General features: G+C 37.0%; 1 protein-coding gene across 6 annotated transcripts; it reads right to left on the bottom strand.

Moving 5' to 3' along the window:
- Window positions 1-1,597: 1,597 nt before the first annotated feature.
- LOC113779924 (pleiotropic drug resistance protein 1-like) lies at window positions 1,598-9,582 on the bottom strand. Of its 6 annotated transcripts, none has more exons than XM_027325715.1 (24): window positions 9,251-9,582; window positions 9,020-9,140; window positions 8,810-8,898; window positions 8,643-8,727; window positions 8,382-8,541; window positions 8,209-8,285; window positions 8,057-8,110; window positions 7,870-7,960; window positions 7,323-7,624; window positions 6,949-7,230; window positions 6,503-6,819; window positions 6,241-6,401; window positions 6,027-6,130; window positions 5,759-5,915; window positions 5,573-5,665; window positions 5,335-5,450; window positions 4,350-4,682; window positions 3,969-4,259; window positions 3,797-3,880; window positions 3,560-3,693; window positions 2,626-2,853; window positions 2,370-2,541; window positions 1,947-2,201; window positions 1,598-1,858 (listed from the first exon to the last, which is right to left on the bottom strand). In XM_027325715.1, exons 1-24 carry the CDS (start codon window positions 9,571-9,573, stop codon window positions 1,598-1,600), a joined length of 4,290 nt encoding a protein of 1,429 aa, XP_027181516.1. In that variant the 5' UTR covers window positions 9,574-9,582. The 6 variants fall into 6 exon arrangements, with proteins under 6 accessions (XP_027181516.1, XP_027181512.1, XP_027181511.1 ...); XM_027325711.1 differs by having other exon boundaries at window positions 5,335-5,473; window positions 5,569-5,665; window positions 5,759-5,902; window positions 6,014-6,130; window positions 9,251-9,573; XM_027325710.1 differs by having other exon boundaries at window positions 5,335-5,495; window positions 5,759-5,902; window positions 6,014-6,130; window positions 9,251-9,573.
- Window positions 9,583-10,522: the final 940 nt, after the last annotated feature.

Raw genomic sequence — 10,522 nt, 5'->3', positions numbered from 1 at the left:
TGCACAGTCGGAAACACTTAAACCTCAACAATTTTCATGCAACCACATTCAGCTTTCTTGATTTGGAGAAAAATGAAGGAAATCACCAATTCAGCACAGAATCTTGTATGTCCCCTTCTTGCTGTGAATTAGATTACAAGAATTGGCATGAAATACCATACAAGTTGCTATGATAAAAGCTGACAGATGGGCGATTACTTTTAATACTTGATGTGCTGAAGTTTATTTTTTCCCTGAGCACTACAGGGCTACAGACCAACAGTGTTTTTACTGCAAATTTCTTACAACCAACTGATAATAGGGTAGTAGAGGGTTATAATCAAATGATATTTTCCTTATAGTAGAATTTGCTAACCATAATCTTAGCTCAGTAAAGCAGCCTTATTTGTACACATTAAACTCTCTGTCAATATCAGTCCTTTCTGCCATGAGGAAAATGCTAGTGCTATGTAACGTTATGTAGTCTAGTTGCATGACTGACTAACATGGGCAATGAGAAAGCAAGTGACGGATGAAGTATAGAAGCAATGCATATATCCAGTTGTTCTATTTATGCTATTGTCTATTTTCACAGCCCACGGTTGTGAAGGTTATCAGCCTTATTGGGATATCCTTTCAATTTTCTTATGTAGTGCCGGAGCATTAAATTTCTACCTGACTGAGGAAGGAAAACACAGGACTTATTTAAGTACTCGCTTTGCCCTAGTTAAGCAGACTCGTATTCTGTTAACGCTTGCATGAGTGTAGTTTCTAAAGCAACTCAGGTTGATTTAAATTGAGCACAGCTTTTGAGATTCTTGTTTGGAGGACTCTATAAAGCAATTGGCTGAATAGGATTTGATGATCAATTACATTTGGTGGACAAGTAAATATTGGAGAACTTCTGCTAAGGAGAAAATGGATGCAACTGCAGCTGCTGCTGCTTCAAAGTTGCGGAAAATAGAAATGCATAGACAGCCGATACATCTAAGCTAAAACTTGGGGAACTTGGATTTTCACAAATAACTTGATACATCACAGAGTTTTTTCACCTTTTTTATGTAGCAAGCTATGCTCCTGTCGCAGCAGATTTAGGTTCAATAAAGTGAGTAATTTAACCACAAATAGAGGGTATGCTTCTTTATCTTCCACTGTTATGAGGAATGAGAATTTGGTTTCTCTTGTGTATATGTTTACATTCTTTTGTCATATTTTGTGTGCAAAGTTAGTGAAGTCGTAGCTGAAAATGAATCAAATACACAGGCTAAAGGATTCAGATTGGCTCACAACAAATCCATCAAAAGCAGGTGGATAAACCACTACAAGATGCCCTTTTGTGATACAAAATGCCATCCGTGACAGAAGTATTTTCAGCAAATTGAATCCTATTAAATGGGACTTTCAGGTGATCAACCCTTTTGTATAATTTTCGACTCTCTTGTGTTTTACTGTCATTAACCCTAATGTACTATTTTCCGAATAGGAATGCTTTCCTAAGGCTTTATACTCTTCATCCTCATAGTTTGCTGAAAGCCCTTTTTTGTCAATTTCTTGGGGCTGGCATTAGCACCTATCATCAAAAACCTATCTTTTCGCCCTAGCACCTATCATCGAAAACCTATCTTTTCTGAAAGTTAAATACTTTGATTGAGAAAGCAAATATGAAGGCAAAAAGCGTAGCCACTCCAACAATTATGATGGCCACATATCCCACAAAATCGTGCCTGAAACCATAGTAACTCCTTATGAATTCTTCGACTGTCTCATTTGTGTCAAGCATCTCTTCTTTAATGTCCCCAAACTGTGAAGCTAGTAAACCATACAATGTCCAAGCAACAGGGCAGATGTAATAGTACCATCTCCACCAAACAGGAATTCTCTGTGATAAAACCAAGGAGCATGAAATAAGAATCATAATACTTGAATTCTAAAACCTATCTGATTTAGAATATCTGTTAAGTACTTACTGTCTTTGGGATGACAAATCCTGAAAATAGGTTCCATATGTTGTAAAATGCAGATGAGACTATGGCAGCAATGTGTTGATTAGGAGTAACAGCAATTGTCATCATTCCATAAGTTGTATAGTATAGCAAGGTGAAGTACATGAAGAACAGATACCAAAAGAACTTTGCAGCTGTCCACTCGAATCCAATCATGCCGTATACTATGACCCCATATATGATCGTTTGGACAAAAACATATGGGAGCTCAATCACAATCTGCATGTCAAAATTATAGTCTCTTCAGATAACATTTTAAAGATCAACTTTTGGTAAAGTGAATGTATCTTGCATGAGTGGATTATGTTATCTGGTAAGGCAGTGGAGCATTAAGGCAGAAGAGTGTTGCATTCTTTCCTAGAGAATTATCCAAGATTTCTACCATACCTGTCCAAAAGCATATGACAAAGCTGAATACATTCCAGCTGCTCTTTCCCTATAGAAGACTGTTCTTTCAATAGCAACAACAGGTTGAACAGCTGCTGCATTTTGGACACCAATAAAGATAACCGCAGCATACATAGAGCCCATTGCATTATGGAGATCTTGCCGCATTCTCCTGCAATTGAGCATGAATAACGGTTAAGATGAGGATCAGCAAAAAAAGTAATCCACAATTTAGGTTGCCATTTTTTCTATCTACCTTTTGGAGCCAAAATTCCAGAATACTGTTCCAAACATCAAAGCCATAAATGTTGTGAATATTAGCCTCACAGCAGTGTACTTGGGATTCCTCCAGTATGATAAATGTTGTTTCCACAGGCAAGCCATGAATTGACTGAAGAATGACTGAGAATAGACTGTAGGGAAGAACAGATCTTTCGAGTCCGAAGCAGGGGTACTTAGTTCCTTGATTAATGCCTTATTTCTCCTGATTTTGATAGAGAGATATTAATCATTTCCAATGTGGACTATGATGAGAATAAATGGTTAGAACTATAAACTTCAGAAGTAAAAGTCCAATTCCATTTTCAGCTTTCATAACATATTGACAGGAAAAGCTTCTTTGTTTAGGGGAAAATTTCTTATTACCCCGTGGTTTTACCCAAAATGATCCCCCTAAGATTTTAAACCCAATAGTTTTACATAAAGTGCAAAATGGATGGAATTTATAATCAGTTACCGCATTTATATCAAACGCACTTTAAAAGTAGGTGTGACAAAATTTTAATATTCACATAACCCTCTTATAATTTGTATAAACATCCACTTTAGCCCCTATAATTTTTACATTTATCCATATAAGCTCTCTATGTTTTTATACAAGGTGGTTAAGTCGGTGATTGATTTAGCATTTAAGTAAGAGCATTATTGGTATTTCAAGTATGGGCATTACATAGGTTATTTTCCTTCAAATTTCCACTTTATATAAAACCATAGGGAGTGAAGTGAATATTTTGAAAAGTAAGGAGAATCATGTGACAATAAATGAAATCACAGATGAGTTATATGTAATTACCCTTTTTATTTGGATTCTTAAACTTTACTATACAACCATACTCTGTCGCAAATGTAATTAGAACTATGTTATACTTCAGGCAAGAAAAATTGACACTCAATCAAGAGCACAAACCTACCTATATAGATCGGAACTTCTGTACAATTCTGCGAAATTGACACCAAAAGCTGACTCCTGTGATGGTGAAGTCACTTCCAGCATCCAAGTTGCAGGATTATAACCATCCGTAATCTTGCTAGTTCCCTTTATACCCTGAGAGGACCATAGGATAAAGAGCACGAAGAAGAGACCAAATACGTCAACTTTCTTTAAATTCAAGAAAATTTTAGATTTTGATTGTATACAAAATCCTCACCTCAAAGTACTTGATGAGCCCAGAGGCATGGTGTCCTAAAGGACCAACATAAATTTCTTCACCTCCTCGTTTAAGTAGCACAAGCTGCAGCAGTTTAGTTTTGATTAGTATTTAGTTTGCATTTCCCAGTCAAAAAATTTGCAAATCATTGCACGATAAATCGATCAATCACCTCATCAAAAGAGTCAAATATATCAATGCTTGGCTGATGAATGGTGCAGACAACAGTTCGACCTGTGTTTACTGTGTTCCTCACAGTTCTCATAACTATTGCTGCAGCTCTCGCGTCAAGCCCTGAGGTCGGTTCATCCATGAATATTATTGATGGATTTGCAACAAGCTCAGCAGCAATGGTTAGTCGTTTGCGTTGCTCAGTTGAAAGTCCACTTACTCCGGGCAATCCAACAAGTGCTTCCCTCAAAGGGTTGAGCTCTACAAGCTCCATGACCTCTTCAACAAACATCTGCAAATTATTTATTGTGTGAAATGCTATTCATTGTGCAAATCATGTGATTATCCAGAAGATTTGAACTAATTTCTGATTCGAATTAACCTCTCTGGTGGCAGCATCCACTTCTTTTGGTAACCGAAGCCATGCCGAGTACAGCAAAGATTCGTAGACATTAACATGAGGAGAGTGGATATCATTTTGCTCGCAGTATCCAGCTATACGTGTAAAAGTTTCTTGCTTCTTTGGGTATCCTGATATTCTGATTGTTCCTTCAATGTAACCCCCAGTTTTCCTTCCAGCCAAGACATCCATCAATGTTGTCTTACCAGCACCACTTACACCCATCAAGGCTGTCAGAACCGCTGGCCTAAAAGCACCACTGACACCTTTCAAAAGCTCAAGCCGGTCCTCAGTAAGTCCTTGAGCTTTCATTTCCTGAAAGAAGCAACTTGATCTCAGCATGTGCAGATATATGAGATTCAGAAAGAGGCAAAATGTAACTTTTTAATCTCCAATGTCATAGCATCCACATAGTACAGATACATGGTGGTGTGGAACAGGACATTGGGAGTATTTTCCAGAGTTTGGAGCCTTTACTTCAGACAAGCATAAATTTGAAAATTGATACACCTGGTAAACAAACAATGTATTTTTGTCTATCATGGACCAAGCAAAATTTCTATACATTTTGTCTGCAGAATAATTGCAGTACTTATTCCGAGATTTCTCTCATTTTTTCACTGGATTTAAGGGGCAGTTTAATTCTCATTTTTGACTTTACCTCAACCTTTCATGATTTTGGCCTCTTCAGATTTTTCAGAGGTCCTTGTAAACTAGGCCTGTAGGGAGTAGCTGGCTTGATGATACAAATGTGCAGTAGCATGTTATATTTAACAAAATTTCAGTAGTTTTGAAATGTGCACCTTTTAATTGTTCCTTTTCCTTTGTCATTTTGGGAGCTGAAAAAACCTATGATGCTAGCGTAGAAAGTATAAGAAAGATTAATCCATTTCTCAAGCAACTAGTAATACTTCAAGCCAGATTTTAAAGTTTCAAGAAGATATGACAAGCAAGTTTCTAAACCAACCTTTGGCATGTCCACCGAATATCTAATATCATCAAAGGTGATCGCAAGAGGTTCGAAAGGTAGCAGCAGTCCCGTTTTCCTTTTTGATTCAGCGTCATAGCTGCTGGCCACTCTACCTGACATTGATTTGGATGATAACATTTTTGCAAGATTTCTTCTTTCTGCACGTTTAGAGATTGGATATGTCAGTAAAGGTCCTCAAATTACCAACGGATGCTCAATTAAGTTCAAGATTCACCAGTCCTGCTGTTTCCTTTTGAGGATAATTTGATTGTTTCATTCCTCTCTGCCAATGTTTTCTCTGACAAAATTGCCTGAGGCTTCTCAAGAGCTTCACAAAAGTGACGAATTTGTGGGTACATTGATTAGTCATTTAGGTAGAAAATCAAGAATGATAACGAACATAGAACAAGTATATGCTTACGTTTAAGATAAGCAAGAGCCAAGATATATAAGATATTGAATAGAAACATGTATCCAATCAGGGATCCTACTCCAATCCAATACCAACGTGCTTCTGTAAAAATCCCCCGAGATTTCAAGACTGAGACACCTAATGGCTCTGTTGCTCCAGAAAGATTCTGCAAGGAAGATTTTGATTAGGAGAGAGCAATTCATTGTGTATAAGCTACTTCAAATGTTAGGATAATAGAATTCAATAAAGAAGAACAAAATACACAAGTAGGGCTTACTTTTCTCCAGCTTTTCCCAAGAAATTCATTCACAGCAATAGCATTCTGCCCATACATCAGAGGAGAAAGCCAGTAACTCCATATCCACCATTTTGGTATATCATCTAAAATCAACAGCACACTTTCTTGATCAAAATCGGCATTCATGAGCTGAACTGTCACAGAACAAAAGTAATGTGTATTTTATTTAATACTTTTCCACTGCAAGTTTTACCATGTGAGATGACGAATCCACCAAACAGAAGAATTACTAGAATTGCAAATGATCCAAACGTATTTGCTATAATCATAACCCTTCCTACTGAACCCATAAGCCGAAATAGTCCCAAAGCTGTTTGGCTGAGACATACAAGCAGAACATACTGCTTGAAAAATCTGCATTCAGCCATTTCATATGTTAGTGAAACCTGCAAAATGCAACAACGTTTGGATGGATAATGAAATGCTTCTGGCATGGCTTCAATCTGACAGATTACCTTCCTGCATTTAGATCAAATCCGATGACATAGTAAGTCAAGCTCACCCAAAGGGCACTTTCTAAAAGTGAAACTGGGATCTTGAGAATCAATGTCGGCAGAGCATATGCCCAAGAGGGAAAGAATCGAAGGTCCCGTTGCTTGTAAAATACAGGAAGCTTCATAATAGTTAGGGGAATCTCTGACATCCCATTGAACATATTCAGCATGAGAGTGAAATATAGAGCGCCCATGACTATCCCACCATCACTGATTGTATCCTTGTGCATTTTAGTTCTCAGAAATACTGTCATTGCTAATAGTGCCATGAATATAAGCTGAAAGAAGAGATAGAACAAATAGATGAGATTCAACCTACACTGACTATTAGAAGTTTCACACAAACATAAGTAGAAATGTCGTTCATATTTCAACTGTAAGACTACCAGGTTTGAAATCATACTCACTTTTGTCATTGCAAATGCATAGACAAAGGAATTCCTCCTCATGAGAAGGAATTCTCTGGACATACAGGCTTTGAAAAGCTGCATTTTGCTGATGCCATATTTCTTAGTGCTTAGAGCAGCTGGGTGACTCTTGGATTTGTCGAAAGGAATATCAAGCTCATCGCCTAGTTTCATTCCAACATGAAATGATTGAAATGCTTCAGCCAATTTCTTTGCAGAGACAAAACTGTAGGGTTCATCCCTTTCTGCCCAATACTGCTCTTGATCTTTCTTCGACGTGACCTACAGTTGTATTTAGTGAAATGTTAAGCATATGCCTCCATATATTACTGCAAAATGTTAAAAGGAGGACGTCATGATTAGGAAAATTTTACTTCTTGTAAAAAGTCAGCAACTCCTTTTCTCTCAGGACATTTGAATCCCATGTACTCAAAGAATTCCAGTACATGTTCTCGAGGGCCTTGATACACAATTTGACCATCAGATAACAGAATGATATCATCGAACAAATCATATGTTTCTGGTGCAGGTTGCAAGAGGGATATCACAGCAGTTCCTTGTAAAATGTGAATGGAGTGCATAATTGAACGGACAATTTGAAAAGTTGTTGAGCTGTCCAGACCAGTTGATATCTCATCCATAAGAAATACATTTGATCCTCCAACCATCATCTCCCCTGTATTATTTGGTGTCAAAATATTGATGAATCTGATAGAAGTTCCTTGTTTAAGTCCTTTTATTGAAGGAACAAAATATTCTGGACACATAATTATCATCTAATACATTACACTGGACTATCAGTGACTGAAAGTTTAAAAGAATTGAAACCTCAAAGTACTTGACATAGTACAAAGTAGAAGAGCAAAACACAGACAGCTGTCAACAGTAAGTGTTCAGGCTTTTAAGTCTTTATGAATTTACCTGTTGTTAATCTCTTTTTCTGTCCCCCAGAAATCCCCCGTAGCATTTCATTTCCAACAAGGGTATCAGCACACACTTCAAGTCCTAAAATCTATGATAATATACAGGAGCAGCATTTGGTTACACTTAGGCACTTTGTGTTTATGCACAACTTTCCATTTGACTGAAACAAATGATGTATAAATACCTTCAAGATTTGATCTGTTTTAACATTGCTCTCCCCACCATCGAGTGCTTCATCCTGCAGTCATAGTCGGGTAATGTCAATGTCTTTTCTATCAGTAAAACAACATAAAAAGGCCAATTAGCTTAGTGAAATGGCTCCTCCAACGGTTTCACCTTCATGAATTGATCATTGTCAAGATCTGACTTGATGTTTGATTCCTTTTCTCTCCTTAACAATTCTTCCAGCATGTCTGCCAATTTCCAGATCAAAGTGATTGTAATCATTATAACGGGTCAGGATTGCAAAAGGCAACATTAAAAAATTGATAAAAAGAAAATTTACAAACCATGACGAGGTCCAACTCCTTGGCATCTTGCTGAGAAAGATAGTGTTTCTCTCACTGTCAGTTCTCCAAGATGAACATCATGTTGTCCAATATAAGCAGATGTTTTTTGTGGTACAAACTCATTTAGTCCATGGCCATTGTATGTAATATCACCAGAAACCTAGTGTCACAAAAGTTCAGAATTAGACTACCAGCTAACTTGTATCTAACATTTGGAAAATATTCAAAACAAAAGTTATAGTTATTTCCCCCGGCCCTTACTTTCAGATCAGAATCAAGTTGTCCAGCCAATGCTAAAAGCAGAGTTGTTTTCCCGGAGCTGGGAGGGCCTAAAAGCAAGGTCATTCTGCAAAACTAGATATTATTAAATCGATGAATCAATAACATGCATGTCCATGAACTTTTCTAGCTAGTGGTTCCCAGTATACCTTCCAGGTTTGATGATTCCACTGACATCACGAAGTATCGGAAACGGTTGTTTTCTATTTGGAAGAATATGAAGACGACTCAACAAATCCTTTCAAGAAAAATACATGGAATGTCAAATTTCGAGTTAAATGAAAGGTCTAATATATCCAAACAGAAGTGTGACATGATATCATATATGCCAGAATATGTGGTTATTAGTGTATCCTTACCTCTACTATATTAGTACAGAAATTGAATAATGTAGGCATTGCTCTGCTGCCAACATGAGCTTCTGCTTCCACACTTAAGTTCTCAAACCGGAGTTCGACAGTGGGAAGATCAATGCCAACCCTGTATCAGTCATACAAACCCAAAATAAAGGATTCAGAAAAACTCAAAACTCAACTCATCAACAAACTAAAATGGCTAGCGCAATTCAACTTTTATAAACTCAAGATTACCGGTCAATTCGTTGCCTCAGCTTCAACAAGAACTTCCCATTATCTTCTTCTGCAAATTTAACATTGCTATCTAAAATAGTTTTCAACTCCAAGGGTCCAAGATGTTCAACACCAACGTCTATTTGTTGGCTATTTTCTTCAGCAAGTACACCTGCTTTTGTACGATGATGTGAGGGAATTCTCTCTATAGCAGCCCATTTGAGTGCCGCTCCATCATCTTCTTCACGAGATGATTTGGAAAATATGTCCATTTCCATATTCCTCCATAAGATAGAACCACTTAAGTGAACATCACTGACATTGTGTATTTCACTGCTTTCCATTTGAAATTTTGTATTCAATGGAGCAGCAGAAAGCCAGAAAGTGAAGTAGATGAAATAAACTGAATGTGAGATTTGGAGGGAGTTCTTGTTTAAAAGAAGTAGTTTAGCCGTTAAGGTTTTATAGTGGATTTTTTATGTCAAATTACACTTTATCCCCCTGTAATTGTAGTTATTGCCATATATCACCCTGTGATTTGAAAATGGCCAAACCATCTCTACTAAAGGCGTCTGCAGGTAAAATGCTTATTATACCTTACATATTAGATCCTTATAGTTTGTTCATTTTATTGTACATAATGTCACTTGGTACTTATTCTTTGTTCATATACTTTTATATCTTTTGATTGTTGATTTTGTGTCACGGCGTTAAATTTTATGATATGTCATATGATTTACATTCTACCGTTATTTATATATTTGCACATCTTGTGATTCTAATACTTGGAATTTTCATTTGGCTATACACCTTGCCATTGGTACTTAAAAATTTGTTTATGTAGTTGCATAGGATGTAATGGGACACTTGCAAGCAGTCCATTTTGTGGTATGGCAAAGTCATTGTAAGTGCAGGAGATTTCCGTTCATTTTCCACTTCTCCACACAATCATAAGGGTGTTTGGCCATCTTCAAACTATAGAGCAATTATGTGCAAATAAGGGAAACCATGAAGGGTTATTTGTAATTTATCCTACGTATAATATTTCTGCAGGAGATCCACGTCAAATTTGAGATTGATTGAAGTCAGCATTTGACGTCATGGGAATATTTAAGATGGTGACTGTTTCTTTGCAATTGCCCTATTGATTAAAAATTATTTGTTTATTGACTGCTGACGGAATGGACGTCAATTTGGAAACAGGAGTTGACTAAGTCAACTACGGAACCCTACAAAGTAGATTTAAAACACGAGATCAAATTTCTATGGAACCAAGAGCAACGTGGTGAAAAG

Source organism: Coffea eugenioides, chromosome 8, assembly GCF_003713205.1.
Source record: "Coffea eugenioides isolate CCC68of chromosome 8, Ceug_1.0, whole genome shotgun sequence".
Lineage (NCBI taxonomy): Eukaryota > Viridiplantae > Streptophyta > Magnoliopsida > Gentianales > Rubiaceae > Coffea > Coffea eugenioides.
This window is presented reverse-complemented; position numbering and strand designations above follow the sequence as displayed.

Bases quoted from the DNA above. Each gene is read 5' to 3' on its own strand.
- LOC113779924 (XM_027325710.1), bottom strand. From the start codon at position 9,573: ATGGAAAGCAGTGAAATACACAATGTCAGTGATGTTCACTTAAGTGGT. The intron at 6,820-6,948 runs GTGAGTATGATT...CTCTTCTTTCAG, and splicing joins ATGCATTTGCAATGACAAAA to CTTATATTCATGGCACTATT. The intron at 6,402-6,502 runs GTAATCTGTCAG...GGCTGAATGCAG, and splicing joins TTTGATCTAAATGCAGGAAG to ATTTTTCAAGCAGTATGTTC.